The 18,228-nt window shown below is 35.2% G+C and overlaps 1 protein-coding gene across 3 annotated transcripts; it reads left to right on the top strand.

The window, feature by feature from the left end:
• The first annotated feature begins 962 nt into the window (after positions 1–962).
• On the top strand, positions 963–17,865 carry FUS5 (Proteasome component (PCI) domain protein). 3 transcript variants are annotated; one of them, XM_082916441.1, is made up of 9 exons: positions 963–1,404; positions 5,602–5,677; positions 7,553–7,641; positions 8,625–8,714; positions 11,410–11,454; positions 11,564–11,634; positions 13,347–13,485; positions 17,068–17,156; positions 17,494–17,865. In XM_082916441.1, the coding sequence occupies exons 1-9, from the start codon at positions 1,246–1,248 to the stop codon at positions 17,513–17,515; spliced, it is 780 nt and encodes a 259-aa protein (XP_082772567.1). In that variant the 5' UTR covers positions 963–1,245; the 3' UTR covers positions 17,516–17,865. The 3 variants fall into 3 exon arrangements, with proteins under 3 accessions (XP_082772567.1, XP_082772568.1, XP_082772569.1); XM_082916442.1 differs by having other exon boundaries at positions 974–1,404; positions 17,048–17,156; XM_082916443.1 differs by having other exon boundaries at positions 974–1,404; positions 17,051–17,156.
• The last annotated feature ends 363 nt before the right edge of the window (positions 17,866–18,228 follow it).

The following is an 18,228-nucleotide window of genomic DNA, read 5'->3' on the forward strand; positions in this document are numbered from 1 at the left end:
AAATCAAACCCACTCCAACACATCATCATCAATACAGCTTCATTATCAACCAAAAATCAAATCCACCACATTCCCTCCATTTTAGATCCAGAAAAAAAGAAAACCGGTCTAGGCTACGACGGAGGCGGAGGCGGCAACGATCGGCGAACCGGGCTGGGCGACGATTGGCGAACCTCTCTTCTTTTTCTCTCTTCTCCTTTTACTTTCTCTCTTCTCTGCTCTCTCTCTCTGTTTTCAGGCATAAGGAAAAAAAAAAAAAGGGCCCAAAACAACGTCGTTTTGGACGATCGGGGGATTCGGGGGAGAGAGATTCGAGCTATGAAGCTTTATTCTTATTTTAATTGATTTCTAATGAAAAAATACATAAAAAAATAAAAGGGCACTTACTTGTAAATCTTAATAAGTGGACTTATTATCTAATAGGTAATATGAGAAAAATTTGTCATAAAAAAAGTCACTAATTGTAAGTTTTAACAATATTTTATAAAATAATGATAAAAAAGCCATTAATTATCAATTTTTAGCAACATATATAAAAAATTGTCACAAAAAATTATTTTTAACAACAATTTTACCAAGATTTATTTTTAATAGGACTTGATGAGAATTAAGTCGAACTATTCAGACTTATTGGTAGTTTACCCAAAAATTAAATAAATAAAATTTTTTTTTATGATAATTTATAATAATTTCAACTTTTTAAACTGTTTTAATTTGTCCCCAAATGGGCCAATATCATTTATATTATTTTTATCTCTTTAATCTTACTAAAAGAGAAAGAATTATAATTATATCAAAATTATAAAATTTATTTTTTATTTTTTAAATTTTAGGAGAGGTTGTGTATTATTTAAATCTTATAGGAATAAATAGGAATTTGTTCATTTGTTGGGAAGGCCACTGCAGTTCACCCTTTTCAATTTTAGCCCCTTCAAAACCATTACAAGTTCAATAACCCCCCTGCTCAAAGTTCGAAAATAGCACAATTTCCACATATAAATAAAAAAACAGAATGTTCGATAGAAAGAGTGAACCAACCAGACAGGGCAGATCTCTCTCTCTCTCTCTCTCAAAAGTCGAAACACTTGTTCACGATTTGTATAAACCCTCGTCTCGATACACCACTGATTGTTATTCTCTCCAGAAATTGAATTCAAAAACCCTAGTTTTCTTTCCATATTCTCAATGTTATCCAACCCTATCAGTTGAAAATCTTCGATTATTTTGGGATATTGAATTCAAAAGATGGACATCGAACAAAAACAAGCAGAGCACATAGAGTACTTCGTCAAGCAAGCCTCGACCCACAAGGGCGCTTCCGTTTCAAACGTTGTCGTTGAAGCCACTTCGCATCCGTCTCTATTCGCCTTCTCCGAGATTCTCGCCGTTCCCAATGTTCTCGAGGTCTGAATATTGTATTCAAACGCACACCATATATATGTGTATATATATATTGTATTATTTTATTTTTTGGTAATATAGGATAGAAAACCTAGGATATATGTGATCTTGGGCTTCTCCGAGTGTTTCTTATTATGTGTGAGTTTTTGTGGGGTTTTTTTGTTTTTGTTTTATTTGATTAGTTTGTACCTTTTGTTTTGGAAATGGATGCGTATCATATGCCTGGATTATGATGATTGTGGTATCATATATTGTGGTGTTAGCCCATCTCCAATGGTTCATCAAATCTATCGTCAAATTTAAATTTGATGAAAAAAGTTACTTTTTGCTCCGGCTCATCAAATCCATCATCAAATTCAGCATTTTACTTTTCTTCCATCAAACTTAGGACCAATATGCCTTTTATCAAATTAGTATTCATTGCCTTGGATTTTCACCACCGGATGTTTCCCAGATGACCATCTCAAAACAAAAATTTGTGAAAAAATTACACCGAGTGGTCGTTTGCTTGGTCGTTTGCCCGGTCGATCGGTGATTTGATGAAGCTACAAAACCTTCCGTTGAAGTACTTGATATCAAAGGAAGTTTTTACTCAAATTTGATGCAAAAATTGATGCCATTGGAGATGCCCTTAGTTATTAGCTATTGTGACATTGTTTATACCGTATAGTGATTATTATTTGGGTAATTCAATTTATACACCAATAACCCACTCAATAGATACTACTACTCAGGCCTCATTTGGCAAGTGACTTTTTTAGTCAAAAAGTTAAAAAATTACTAAAAAATCAAAAAGCTAATAACATATACCAAAAAATCAAAAATTTCATTTTCTCTCTACTTTTTGCACATTTTTTTGTTAAAAATCAAAAATCCATCCCAAACATACTAGTTTTTTTTTTTTATATCATATTTTAGCCAAAAAGCCAAAAAGTTACTAAAAAATCTTGTTTCCAAACGAGGCCTTAATACACACATAATAATTTTTAGGGTTTGAAAATATATTAGTTCACACATTAACTTTCTATTACTAGTCTTAAGATAACACCGCAACCCACACTCAAATATCTCCATTTTCAAAACACCAGAGACCTCCATCTTTAGACCACCATAGATCTCCATCGTCGGCGTTGAAGATCTCCATCGTTGCTGTTGTTTTGCCATTAGCTTGCCGATGCATTGTTGTCGTTTCAGATTTCCATCTTCACCGTCATCTTGCTGTTGTTTTATCGGTGCATTGTCGATGTTGAAGATTTATCATTCTCACCTGTGATTCACACATTTGATTCTTACGTTGATATATTTTTCTTATTTTCTTTTGATTTGGTTACCAATTCAACTTCCATAACAATTTCTATCTTGAGTTTGGCTCAACTCTGGTTGTCTGAACATAATATCATTGTACAAAAAAATAAAATTGAACAAATTGAATATGCTCAAAATATTTATGTTGAATAAAATAAATACGTTCATATTTTATATGCTGAATAATTTTAATTCGTTCAGACTTACTATGTTGAACATATATTAAATTTTATATGTTATTTGTTTTTTGTTGTTGTTTTATTTATTTATTTATTTATTTTATTTTTATTTTTTTGGTGGTAAACGTTAAATACATCTACTTTTTGTGAAAAAGAAAAGAAAATATACCAAAAACAAATTAAATTATTGAATTGAATTAAATTTGAGAAATGAAATTCTTAAGGAATTAAAATGTTCAATTTTTTATGTATGAATATTTATAGTTTGGTCAACCTTAATAATTTGAACAGAATTGTTTTGTTCGAATAAAAATAATTGAAATTGTGTAGAAGTTCAACTATGGTTATCCGAACACGTGACGAATAATGTCATCTTTCCAATGATTATACAAACAAGATAAACAAAATACCAAAAAGCTAAGTATTAAACTGACATTTTCATTGTTGCATTATTCGAAATCAACAATCTCAGTTTCATCCATGATGTGCAATTCTTCAAACTAATTGATTTCAATGTTCTTAAACCCTAAAACCAATTGATTTCAATATTTTTAAACCCTAAATCATCAAAACAATTTATTTTGGATGTTTATATGTCTATAAGTGATGATGGTGTGTGAAGAGTGTTTTGTGTTTTTATATATGAAATTTTTGAATGGGTAGAATACATCTCCGTATTGTCCTCAATGATATTTTCATTTGAGGATATTATTGGAATATAAATCTAATCTATTAATGGTGTGTGCCGAGATGATTATTGGTGTGTAAATAGAATTTCCCCTATTATTTTGGTTATTATTAAAAAATTAGACTAAAAAGTACTTAGTTATGACACCACAAACGTCGTAACTTGCATATGGTTTTTGAGAGTGTGTATTTTGGTAGGACCCTTTATTTTGCAACGATTTAGTTTTTTGGCGTTACCTTAGAACATTATTCAGTTGACGCTTCAGATATCTTACTCTAAATTGGTTTATGGTTTATTACACAATTGTGAATGTATGCATTTATGTAGTGGCATATTGTTCAATTCAGTCTTCATATTTATTATTTATTTATTTATTTTTGGTGAGGAAAGGTTTAGGTGAAGGGGAGGTTACCCCAGTCTAGGGCCAGGGCAAGCCACAAGCCGTAGGCCTCAGTGAGGACTTACATTAGACTTATAGATCGCCCCACAAAGGAGGATTGCTGGTAGCGGGAATCGAACTGAAGCTGTGAAGGCGAAGTGCCCGATCCTTACCAACTTAACCAACCTCCGTTGGCTGTCTTCATAGTTATTTTAGTTATATGGTCATCGGTTGTATAACTTGTATGTGTAATATTTTTCAAAATTTTAAATAGGGAGGGGTTGGTGGCTGATGGGAAGAAATTAAGGTGATCGTATTTGATTTCATGGAAGTATCTAAAGTTCTTTAAATTATTTTTCCACTTAACCTAACATTTGTTCTGAAAATTTAGTCACCAGTTATATCAAGCCGATATATAGTGGGCGAGCTTAACTATATTGGTATTGGAGCTTGGTGATTCAACTACAACAAATCAGAACTCCTAGTAACCCATTTTTTCTTAGCTATCATTTCCTTGCCCTTTATATGGTTTACGAAACTCCAAAATCTGGATAATCAAATCATTGAAGAATATTGCATTTAATTAATATTACTGATTAAAAAAAAATCTTTCCATTCCATCCTTCAAAATGTATCCCGAATGCTTTTGTCAAAGCATGAATGATGTTTTGGTCTCCCTTTTATGTTTTCTCTCATCATCAGTTGTTACTTGATAATATTTGTGATTCAAATTAAACTTATTAAGTCTATCATACAAACATTCAAAAGCAACCGACCGAGCAACACCTAATCTGTTTTTTTACAAGCAATTTTTTTGGACATATTGGCCTACAATTAGGGAAATTTTTTACACACATCATGCAGGTGTTCTTGGGGTTTGGATACAATGAAATTTTGATTGGATCCACCCTTTCCTTGAGGTGGCTTGGGTCATGTCTAGATTGATTGGAGAGTTGACAGGGAAGGTGGTTTAGGGGCTGTCTTAAGGAGGAGCTTGAGTAGCATGTGTGAGGTAGCATGTGTGAGGTAACATGTGTGAGGTGCTTCTTGTGCAACAGTTTTTTAACTATTTTGGTTGTAAACAAACAGGTGGCATGCACCTTATGTACATGGGTGTCCCTATTTGGTGCTTCTGTGAATTACTTTGAAATAATTTTTTTCTTAAAAAAAAGAAGACGAAGAGTCCTTCTTTAGATGGGATTAAAGGGTTGAAGAGGCCAACAGGAGGGGCACATGAGCTGGGAAAAAGTGAAATTACAGAGAATCAGACTGTCAGTGAGCTTTATATGCTTGTTTAAGAGGCTATTTTTAGTCTATATATTACCAATGAGGTATTTGCCGCTTGTCAAAAAAGCATGCACATTCACAGCATTTAACTTATCATATGTGATTTATTGTTGAATGATGTTTCTGTGCCACCCCCTTGCCATTTTCCCTCTCATTTTCTGTGTGTCTGTGTGTCACATTCAATTTTTGTTATGCTACGTTTGCTCTCTCACTTTGTTGCTCATTGCTGACTTTGTATTAATGAAGTGCAGCTTTCTATTTTGAACCATTGTTGGATAATAATTGTTTACAACAAATTATGCATCAGACATGGCTTGAAATCTTTAGCTAATTAATGAATTTTTTAATGAACTTGAATGCAGCTTCAAGGAACTGAGAACTCTGTATATCTTGATCTGCTTCGTTTGTTTGCCCATGGCACATGGAGTGACTACAAGAGTAAGAATCCCATCTAATTATTGTTGTAAAAATTAATTTTGAATTCCTATTAGAATTTGTTATTTGACATATTATAGTTTTTTCCCTTTATGCATCTAAATACTGTTTTTGATGCAATTCATAAGAATTTGCTAATGGAAATTGCTTAGTTTTCTATATGAATTATTAAGTTTTATATCTTAGGGGTATTTGGGTAATTTCGAAAATTTCATGACATGAGTTGTATGTGTCGCCCATGAGTCGTCTTGTGGGTCAAGTTACTAATTAGACTCGGCCTTCCTTTATATTTTATTATGTTGTTATTTTTTGAGTCCTGAGATCATATTGAATGCATTGAGATTCATCCTTTAATAAGTAAAATTTATTAAGAGGAGCATCAAAAGGGGATGAAACCAAAGAAGCATGGACACGCACATTGTGACACGCTAATTTTCAAAAAATACAAGACATTACATGTGAGGGACGCGCACAAAATATATAATTTTGCATATTTATTGTATGTCATATATGTAAACATATCATTAAAAAATAATGAAAAAAATTGCAATATAACATTTATTCTTATAAATTTACATTGTTTCTTTTATTATTGTATATTGTATCCTAAGGTATTTTGTTCAAACTTATAATTAGTTTCATGTATGTCAAATCAATAGACAAGTGTGTTTAAGCAATGGACACGTGTCTTCGGAGTGTCGTGCCTAAATTTAAAAAAAAAAATTGGACATGTTTTGACAGTGTTGGTGTCCTCGGACACTCCACCTTTTTAGAAGTGTCCTTGCTTGTTAGGATGAAAGTAATGCAACCAACCACTGGGGTTTTAGCCCAGTGGCCCAAACCCATGTACCTCATTATGAGATCACAGGTTAAAGCAAAACAAATTGTCAGGTAGGCCGTCATCCCATATACGAAGTTAAAGCAAAACAAATCACTTTGACCCACAAGAAAACACCAAAGAAGGCCTATACATTCGATACAATACAAAGTAAGGCCTATATAAAAGGAGAGAAACAAGTTGTCTATGAATAAATATAGTTTTATCTTTCTCAGGTTCTCAGCTACAGTTAGTAGTGGTGCAAGTCCTAGGAGGTACGTAGGTAAGAATGTCTTTCTCCATCTCTCATCTATTTATTTTTCTTCTTCAATAACTATTTCTCTTCCTTTCGTGCTTCTCTATTTTTTTTTTTTTTTTTTGGATTTGTCTTTCTGATCACCTTCCTTTCAAGTCAATCAATACTCGGGATATTATGATGCTGATTTCTAGGTCTGTCCCTCATCAATTTTGTTATTAGAGTGGACCTGGCTATTGTCTTTATTCAACCTATGAAGGCTTTGTGAGTAAATCCGTTAGTCCTTTAGAGAAGAATATGGTTTTTTCAAGAGGATTTTGCTAAGTTGTAGACCTAAGTTATAGAGAGGCAATCTCAAACTGATCGAAGGTTCAACACACTCTAATTCAAGGTTCAAGAAACCAATGATGAGTTTAAGCAACTCTCTTTAAGGTCAGGCAGGCCGTCATGCTATTACTTCATCAATGTTACAAACCTATGGGAAAATCAATCTCAATTTCAATTTCAAGAGTTTTCAAATTAACTCCATCTACTTAAGTGTGTCTTTGTCCCATTATTGTTTCCAAAGGTGGTCAAAGTTGAAGCACAAAAGGGTTGTTCATGCAACCTGAGGTCCATGGAAAGAAAGGTTTTGTCACTTTTTTATAATGTATATGAATAGGCATTTAGAAAGTTAAAACTATAGACTTAAAAGCCGAAACAGAAGCAATTTGATTTATTAATAGATTCTTCTCTCTCGAAAGTGGTTTCATGGAGTGGGTGCGTGAAATACTGTGACTGAAATTTGGTACGGAATATTTTTTAGGTAATGCTGGTCGTCTTCCGCAGTTGGTTCCTGATCAAACCCTCAAGCTAAAGCAACTTACTGTGCTAACACTGGCTGAGACAGAAAAGGTATTTGTTTTTAAACTTTCAAATGTTTTTAACTTGTTTGTTAACTTAAATTGATGGTTATTTGTTTGAAATATATTGATTCACTTGTTTGATGAGTGATCTTGGTAACTTCAGTGTTTGAGTGAAGGTAAGGACTACTAAAATTTGCCGTTTTCAGAACTACATGGTGCTTATTTTTCAGAGCTTGGGTTTCTATTTGCAATGTAATCATCACTCTGCTGGCAAAACCAATTTGATTAGCTTGTGGCCTGGTATAGCCAATCAAAATCTGTAGCATGCATTTTCACAAGGGTGACTCATCTCATTGTTAGAGAAAGATGCTCATGCTTTTGTTACTCAGTACTGTGTTGGACTTTTTAGAGATGTTAATTTGTTAGTCCTCTTTGGAGTTGAATGAAATGTTAAATTCATTAACTGATTGATAGAATTTATTGGTCAAGTTTGTATATGGCATATACAAAGTAAAAGATAAGTGTTTCAACATTTCTTTCGCTGAGTTCCATACAATTTGTATTATTAGAATGTATTATATACTGCCCTACCAATACAAACTACAAATATATGCGATCATTTTGTTTTGATTTTCTTGTTGTGTGGTCATATTTCCTCTACAGTTCTGTTGCTTTATAGTTTGTAAAGCATTTTTTTTTTTGTTTTTATTTTTTATTTTTTTTATGCTGTTCGTTTTATGGTTATCAAACTATTTCGTAAAACGGTGGCAGACAATCCATAGGTTTTTCTTATACTATATATCTACTTTTGGAATTTTCTTGACATTATAAGGTTCTAATTTTTTGTTTTTATTTTATTTTATTTACTAAAAAACAAAAAACAAAAAACAAAAACCATGTTTTGTACACATGTTTTCAAAACATGTATTAAAAAAAACACATTTCTTATTTTTCGTAGACAGAAAACATGAAATTGGCAACATTATTTATAGAATTGAAATTCTCAGGCTCTAATTTTTGGTCCTTTCACAGGTTTTGCCCTATGATATACTGATGCAAGAGTTGGATGTGACAAACGTACGCGAACTTGAAGATTTTCTTATCAATGAGTGCATGTATGTGGTAGGTATTCCATCTTTGCTTCCTCATCGTGACAACATACTAGTTTTGAGATATATTACCACCCAACAAAAATCTGCTTAGTTGCCAACAGGGCAGGGAAGAAGTGGTGGTTTACCTCTGTAACGCCCTCAAAATAATACATAAAACTCATCACTAGACATGCAATTATATAAAAGAAACCAACCATTTATATTCATTAGAGTAGTTCTTACAATAGTATTACATGTTAACAACAAAAGCAAATGTCTTATGGGTTTACAGCTTTCCAAGTCAACACCTGGTTACACAAAAGAAGAGTACCAACTCTATACAAAATAAGCCCTTGGCTTGATATACATGTAATACAAACAAAATAAACAAAAAAAAAGTCTTCAACTCTCATCATCATCCAAGCTATGTCCTTGGAGGTGGCATACTACCTGTACCTGAAAATGATATCCCATATAGGGTGAGCCAACGCCCAGTAGAAATATGCTAAACACAGTATGAGCAATAACTAAGACGTTAGCAATTGATAAATGTTCAAGTTCCATAAATCAATTCATAATCCATTTCCATTTCATGACCGCTATGTTCATGTTTCATTTCAGTTTCCATTTCTTATCAATTTCATAATTTACATCAATGGCTCAGAACCTGGCCAACCATTTATATGAGACAGTGACTCATATTAGACATTTCCCATTTTGCAATAAACAGACATACTAGTTGTATCAACATTTCAACAGATAAGCATACAAGCTGTATCCACATTTCAACAGATATGCATATTAGCTATATCAACACTTCCAAAGATAAGCATATGAGCTGTATCAACACTTCCATAGATAAGCATATAAGTTGTATCAACACATTAACTGACAAGCATATGAGCTGTATTAGTGGAGTTCATCCCCTATCTCCTCCCAAACAACATCCGGTTTAGAGGTCCATCCTCTATCTTCCCCCAAACTGTGGAGTACATCCCCTATCTCTTCCCATACACACAACGTATATACACATAGGTCATATACACAATCAATCAATGCATAACGTTAATGTATTCTATCAACCGTCATACTCTATGACATATCCAATTGATTAGTTTTAGTTTGCCTAATCATCATACATTGTCTACAACAATCAAAACTACCCTCCACCGGTAGTCCAAGCAATTATTTCTAAACAGATAATAAAAGCTCCAACAGATAAAATATCAATGTTTTCAAAAGTGAGCGATTAACAAATCCAACTCCACTATTCTACTATATAATGAGTCAATTTCATTATTTCCAACTCAATTCCATATAACCACAATTTTTCCAAATTAATCATACCAATTAATTTATACAACCAATTAGGTTTTCTACCCCATTTCCCAATATTGACCCAATGATCTATATATCAACAACCAACAACAATATCATTATTTTGAAACTTATAATACACATTCTTGGAATCAAAATAACAAAATCCTCTTTTAACATTTCGAAACCTTAAGTCCCAAAATTACCCAACTTCAACACTTTATCAAAACAACCAAAAATCTATGTCAAAGACCATAAGAGTAGGAATCCCTACCTCAAAAATTGGAGCTCAAGGGAAGAAGATGAAGAAACTCAATGTATTCCAAAACTCAATATTCTCGGATCAAAGTGTAGCCCTCGACGATCAACCCAACTTTTACAAAGGCCGAAGGAAAAGGAAACACTCTAACTAGATCAAACCCTAGAGAGAAGAGAGTTTCTAGAGAGAGGAACTCTCAAAATGTCTTTTTAGAAAGTAAGAGAGAGAGAGAATGTAAAAAGTGATTTTAAAATGCCCAGTTGCCAACTGATATACGACATTCCCGCTCGAGCGGAGAACACAGCGCTCGAGCGTCAAGAACAAAAAACTAGGTCCGCTCGAGCGCAATAAGGCCCACTCGAGCGCCAAGATACAAGAATAAAGTACATCCGCTCAAGCGCGAAAACCAGTCCGCTCGAGCGTAGATTTCCCCCTCCCAGAACTTACACCAAAAAGTACTACCCGCTCGAGCGCCAGAGAACCCGCTCGAGCGCCACCGCTCGAGCGTAAAGAAACCCGCTCGAGCGTGAAAAACATGCTTACAGAAGTTCTGCAGAGCATCAAAATACTGGGAGTGTGCAATATCTGCTCGAGCGCAAGAAGACCCGCTCGAGCGGACCTCATAAAAATTGGGCAACAAAGAATTGAAACCAAAGCCCAACCAACCTGTAACAACTCTGCTCAATACATCCTAAAACTCAATCAAGCGGAATTAAAGGATGACAACAAGGTATACCACCACCAACATCACGGAACTGAGTCCGGAATACAACAGAACAGTAAAGGGACAACATGCTAGTTTTGAGATATATTACCACCCACCAAAAATCTGCTTAGTTGCCAACAGGGCAGGGAAGAAGTGGTGGTTTACCTCTCTCTCTATCTGTCTCTCTTCTTTAAATCTATGTTTTTGGCGGTGTTCACTTGTGAGCTGAACAGAAACTATTTATTAGTTTAATTACACTTGATTCGTGCCATTTTTATTTATTTTTGGGGTTTTCAGTGAGACTTGAAATCAGTTACTTTTGGTGTTTGTGTTGTAAGGTTATCTTTTTTCATATCTAGGTATTGCTTTCCTACATAAAAAAAGGAAACCAAAAATATAAATTGAAAAAAATTTGTGCTGATGTTTGCTTTGGGTCCTTTATAGGGCATAGTTAGAGGGAAGCTAGATCAGTTGCGAAGATGCTTTGAGGTTTGAATTCATTGTGTCCATTTTGAGTTGTATATTTAGTTATTTAATATTTTGGCATGCCTTTTATCATTTGCCATTAGTTCTTAACGTAATTGTCTGGTGGTTGTAGGTTCAATTTGCAGCTGGCAGGGATCTGAGACCCGGGCAATTGGGGAGTATGATACAAACATTAACAAACTGGTAAAATTTTTGGTTTAAATTGATTGAAATAAAATTATTTTGGTTGAACAATTGTGTATGTTGAGTATCCGAATGAGTCATTGTTATATTACATGGTTTTTTGCTATGTGATGGAATATCCTTTCAAAGATCTGACTGGCTTAACTGCAAACTTGATGCTGAAGTTTTTTTTTGGATACTAGATTTCGAACTATGCTGTGTTATGTGTGTACCTGTCTTTAAACATGGGTAATGAGGAATGGTTCTTCAGACAATTTAAAACTGGTGATCTAGCTTTTGAAAGTGTCTCGAGCTTTGGATGATGACCCTTCATTTGGTGTTGTACAATTATTAGTTTGCTTTACAATGTTATTAAGAATAGCTAGGTCAGTTGCATCACTAGAGGCATTGTCTCATCTCACTTAACCTCTTGGTTGGTTGTAGAAGGTTTATATTAGATTGGAATGCTTTGTCCATTGCTTAGATGCAAATGCAACACATTAGCAGTTCGTGATTGTCATATTTTGTGGCAAAACTAAAACAAAGGTTGCGAAATTTAGACTTGCATTACAAGGACTATTCATATGGGTGAGTAGTATTGAGTGAATGGCCGCAGCTCTGCCTTTACTTTATACGCATGGAAAAACTTCCCCTCTACTGATTGAAATTAGCTTTTTTGTCAGGAAAAGGGGTATAACCTTATAAGCTGAAGACCCTTCAGTGAGAATCCTGATGTAATGAACAACAATTTTAGTGAAGGCACACCTCCAAAGCATGATATTCCTTAGAGAGGGTACAACTTTTAATAGCCCTGAAGATCAACCTTACATTTATGTTGTGTCAGACCTAAGACCATTGCAAGGCATTATGTGGGCACCCCTCATACCCCAAGGACTAGTGCCACCTAGAAAATATAGAAAATAAACATCCTAGAAAAGAAAACAACAGTAATAATAAACACGAAGTACATAAATATTGTTGTGTTGAATTTTTTTCATCATTGGATATTTAATGTGTACTATTTGGGCGTTGTTGTGGTTTTTTTTCTTTTTTCTTTTTTTTGATATTTAATCTTTTGGAAGCCCGGATGACAGATCCATTGAATTTTGGGAGTATTTGGTGATTTATAGAAAGCTGATTTACAAAGAAAATGTCTCATGTGAACCATTGTAAGTCCCAGCCCCACTAGTGTTCAAAGAGTTAATTCTGCTAGTATAATTGAAGTTAATTCTGCTAGTAATAGTATAATTGATGATATTCATCAATATTGAAGAGACTTGGGAGTTCTTTAATAATTATATGAAGGGTTTAAATTTGAAAATCTTAGTGTATGGTTTATTAAGTGCACTTGGTAGTGCATGATAGGCTACCACTTAAAACTGAATTCTACTTGAAAGAGGTCTCATTTTTAAGCAGAGAAACTTATCGTATGTTAATGCCGAGTCAATTGGTTTTCAATCATTACTGTGTTTTGAGCTGAAAGGTATGGACGACAATGACAGATTGGCCTGTTTGGAAGTTAGTTATTATCTGTTCATATGTTAATTATGACAGTTTTATGCATGGATAGGGAGTTATCTTATTACAAATGCAAGAGCACCTCTGAAAGAGTGTCTATTATCTTGCTCTGTGATCTCCGTTATTTGAACTTATTGTTGTGAAGGAGTGCCTTTTATGGCACTTCCTGATTATGTCATTACAGTATTTAGTATTCATTTTGACTGAAAACATAGGTTGACTACATCAGACAATCTTCTTATCACAATTCAAGAGAAGATAAAATGGGCGGATTCCATGAGTGAGGTGGACAAGAAGCACAGAAAGGAAGTTGAAGAGAGGGTTGATGAAGTAAAGAAGTCAATCTCCCTCAAGGTCAGTTGAATCTGGTTTTCTCTTCATGTTGTGTTTGTGTGGTATGCCCCATGGCAATGGAATAATAGAAATAAAGTTATATATTGACATGTGTGTTTTGATAAGTTGCCTGGTTCAAGGGTAGGCTAAAATGTACAAGAACGTAAATGACAGAAATGCACTCCTATTTGCTTTCTCACAACAACCATATTTTCAGAACAGAGATTTAAAATTTGTTTTCCTCTTGGGCTTCAAGGAACAGGTCACCTAACTCTTTCTCTCTCTCTCTCTCTATATATATATATATGGAAATCAAGTGCCAATGCCCAGTTTCCATATTTGACTACCACTCCCATGGTTTCAACACTCCAATGCATTTGGCGACTTTGTTTGATCACCACCTTCATGGATTTAGAGAAGGATGTTGATGGTAACACTCCCTTCTAGCTGCGCCGTTTACATTCTCATCGTGGTCTTTTCTTTTTTTTTTTTTTTTTTTTTTTGAGTAACAAAATTTTATTAAAATGTGAAAGAGAAAGAGGACAAGAAGTCCTCATACAAAGAAAGGAAGAAGAAAAAGCAAAACAAAAACACAAAACTCGTAACCCTAAGGATGGCAAACAGCAGCCCAATCCCTAGAGATAAAAAATAAAGGAATCCTTTAAAAGGAGGAGGTACAAATGTCCAAAATGAGGCCAAATATTCCGCCCTATCCCACGAAGCCTCTACACTTACTTCCTTGCCTTCAAAAATTCGAAGATTTCTCTCCAACCATATAACCTAGAAAATAGCAAAAACAATGCCTATCCACATTGTTTTGGCTTTCTTGGTACTCCTAAACCCGTCAAACCGAATAAGAATCATATGCATACACTCCCGTGGAGCAACCCACTGCACATCACATAACCTCAAAAGACGTTGCCATAATACAGAAGCCACCGGGCAATGAAGAAAAAGATGATCCGCTACCTCCAAATTTCTCTTGCACATCACACACCATTAAGGGTATAGAGAGTGATTAGGCCTTCTCCTCTGGAGAACATCATTAGTTGTAACACCCTTTTGAGCCAAAGACCACATGAAAAACTTCACTTTATGGGGGACACCTGCTTTCCAAATTTTCTTATGAAAAAGGAACAAGGGAACCGAGGGATTATCAATAATCTTATCAAAAAATGATTTGCATGAAAAGACCCCCTGAAGAGACAAGCTTTCACACCCTACTATTAGAAGACGAAGAAAGAGAAACCCCCTCGAGCACTACCAACAAAGATGCCAACTCTCTCGCCTCTCTATCATTCAAGTTTCTAATGAGATCAAAATTCCAGGAGATGGGTGTTATAGACGAGCAAGCCACTGACGCTATAGACACATTTGGAGAACGAGCCAACCTGTAAAGAAGGGGATAAGATCTAGAAAACAAAATATTCCCTAACTAAACATCCTTCCAAAACCGAACGTTTTCCCCATTCCCCACTCTGAATGAAAAAAAATTAGACACAAGAGAATACAAACGAGAAATGGATTTTCATGGTAAACGATAATTGCCTTATTAACTACATTAGAATTCCTACCATTGGATTGAACACCATACTTGTTTTTAGTAATTGAACACTATAACGACTCACTTTCAAGAGGAAATCTCCACAGCCACTTGCCCAAGAAAGCAATATTCCTAGCAATGATGTTTCCTATAGCCAAGCCACCTTTTTCCCTAGAAAGAGAAACAGTCTCCCACCTAACCAAATGAATTCCTTTACCCTCCTCACACCCTTCCCAAAGAAAATCCCTCATCAGTTTCTCAATTTTTCTTGCAATGCTAACCGAAATTTTGAAAAGGGACAGGAAATAAATAGGAACAGGTCCTAATATGGATTGTACCAACGTATACCTCCCTTCCTTAGACAACAAAGCTCGTTTCCATCCCTCCAATCTTTTCTTAATTTTGACAAGAACAGGTTTCCAAAAATACACCAATCTAGGATCTCCTCCCAACGGAAGCCCAGATATTTGAGAGGAAAGGAATCAATTGGACATCCCAACATACCTATGCACATGACTATCGTTCAAATTAATACCCACAACACAACTTTTGCTAAGATTGACCTTGAGGCCCGACACTATTTCAAAAATTCTCAGAATCTTTAGCACACTCCCCACCTTACTTTCCTCTTTAGATGAGAAGAAAATAGTATTATCCACAAATTGTAAATAAGTAACACCTATCCTATCCCTTCCCACCACAAACCCCTCAATGACACCCTTATCCTTAGCTAAATCAATAATCCTACCCAACACATCAACAACTAAAATAAACAAAAATGGTGATAAAGGATCATCCTGTCTTAGACCCCTGGATGCTTGGAAAAATTCCCCCGCCTTGCCATTCACAATGATTGCCATATTGCATGACGACAAGCACCCCCAAATCCACTTCCTCCATCTAGCGCTAAACCCCTTCTTTTTCAAAACAAAATCCACAAAGTCCCAATCAACATGGTCATATGCCTTCGCAAAATCTACCTTAAATACAATATCCTCCTTGCATAGTCCCCTATACTCCTCCACAACCTTGTTAGCCACTAAGGTTACATCCAAAATCTGCCGACCCCGCACAAACGCACCTTGTGCCGAAGAAATAGTTTCCCCCAGGACAACTCTTATTTTCCTAGAAAGCACTTTAGCTAAAATCTTATAAAGAGATGTGACCAAGCTAATGGGTCTAAAATTCCCAATCTTGATCGACTTTTCCTTTTTGGGAATTAGACAAATGAAGGATGTATTGGTGCACAAATTAACCCGCCCACTCTCAAAGAACTCAGTAAATACCCTCATTAGATCCCTTTTTACAATTTCTCAACAATCCTGAAATACTGCCATTGAAAAACCATCTGGGCCGAGAGCCTTATCTCTGTCGCACTCAAATACAGCCTGTCTCTCATCATGGTCTTTTAGACCCACTCTAGTGGACCTAACCATTTTGTTACATGGACAGTTATGTTTGAAAGTGTCGGATTCATCTAATTCTCTTTTCCAAGGTTGCCAGACATGGCTTAAATTCCACATTTCTTAAATTCCTCTTGCATTTGTTTAGGATAAAATGGTTTTTACGTAGTAACATAAAGGCCTTTTTTTGGGGTTTTGTATGCAGAATGAGAGTCTTATACATAGTTTCACAGTATACCTACTATTTAAAGATATTTGTTAGGTGCATGTCCAACTAGACATTTTAGAAACATATCCTATCACCTAATCTAAATGTCAAGTGTCTGCTGTGTGTGTAGCTCAGTGGGCTAATGCGTGATGTTCAAACTCCAAGCTGGCTTGTTTCCACCATGTTCAGGGGAGGAGAATAGAGAGGATAGCCAGTGCGTTTTGGACCTATAGTCTGCATTGTTTTGATTTTTATTAAAAGCAGTCAGGCTGGCTGGAAGCTAGCAACTATTATCTCAGGAACCCTTTTTCTTTTTTTTTTTGGTGAATTTCTAGTAGTTATGGTTTTATCAAAACATAGATGTGAAAATTAGTCTTAATTGAATTGCTGGGGTATGTTTGTCGATGTGTCTTACTTACGTTGTGGCAGAAGTTAAACACTGTGAGCAGGCCGACATTGACTTCCGAGGGCATGAGGAGATCTACTCTGAACCTGGTGGAGTGATGGACTACGAGGAAGACCGAAGCCGACCAAAGAGGTAACACATGACAATCCAGACTCCCCATGTAATTGATTTTCAGTGATGTAAAGTTTCAATGTAATTGGGAATATGGCATGTTACAGCTACAATTTGGTTGCTTTATTGTCCAAACTACATTTATTTAGAGAACTGTCTGAATTGTCGGGTTTTTCTCTGCCTACTTAACCATATAGATAGTATCATATAGATCGGCATAAAACCACCTTATGAAGGGGAAAGTCTAATTACAAATTAAATTGACATATTGGGAAATTGACAATCTCTACTAAGAAGATGGAAACACATGTATTTGAGACGCTTCATTTCGTTTGATGAGTAACTTGTAAAATTGCAGGAGGCGACATCCAATGGCTTGAAGAAAGAGAATTGAATCCATAGAATTGGTTGTCTGCCAACTATTGCCGTTTTTTTGTTCGTGGCATTCCAACAACACTTGATTGCAGATTTTGGAGAGACACTGTCTCTTTCGAATTTGAACTTTCCTGTTAATTTTGAACTCAAATATTCGACAGTTAGTTTGTATTGGAACCATATCATCATTATTCGTTTTGAGTCAACAAAGATTATATTGGATTTGATAGTGCGGCTTAGAAAGTCATATCGCTAATATGCAAAGCGATAATTTCAGTTATTGTGCTTCATGATGTTGCACTAAAAAATCCTACTCTATTTATTTGTGGAATTAACTTTTGCAATGGATACAAAATGCTCGTGTCTCATCTTGATGCTTGCCATGACATTAAAAATGTCGGTTCTCATGGTTCTGGATATTTTCTCACTTAAAATGGAAGGGTAGCAATCCTACGTTTGGTTCTCACAGGTGGTCATATACAATGTGTGCTCAAGTGGATAATATATGGAGCATTTGGTGACTGTTTGCATAGTATCTGTTACACAATTTTGGCTTCTTTTTGGCTTTGAAATTCAACTTTCTGCTCTAAATAGTAGAAGGATGACAAAGTTAGTTGAGTTAGTTCTTATATCCATGACAATTATGGCTATAATCCTTTACATGTGGAGATTATCTGGGGGGTCAGGAACACCAGCGTGACTGTATACTTGTCCCAAT

Source organism: Camellia sinensis, chromosome 2, assembly GCF_055761805.1.
Source record: "Camellia sinensis isolate YWXY chromosome 2, ASM5576180v1, whole genome shotgun sequence".
NCBI lineage: Eukaryota > Viridiplantae > Streptophyta > Magnoliopsida > Ericales > Theaceae > Camellia > Camellia sinensis.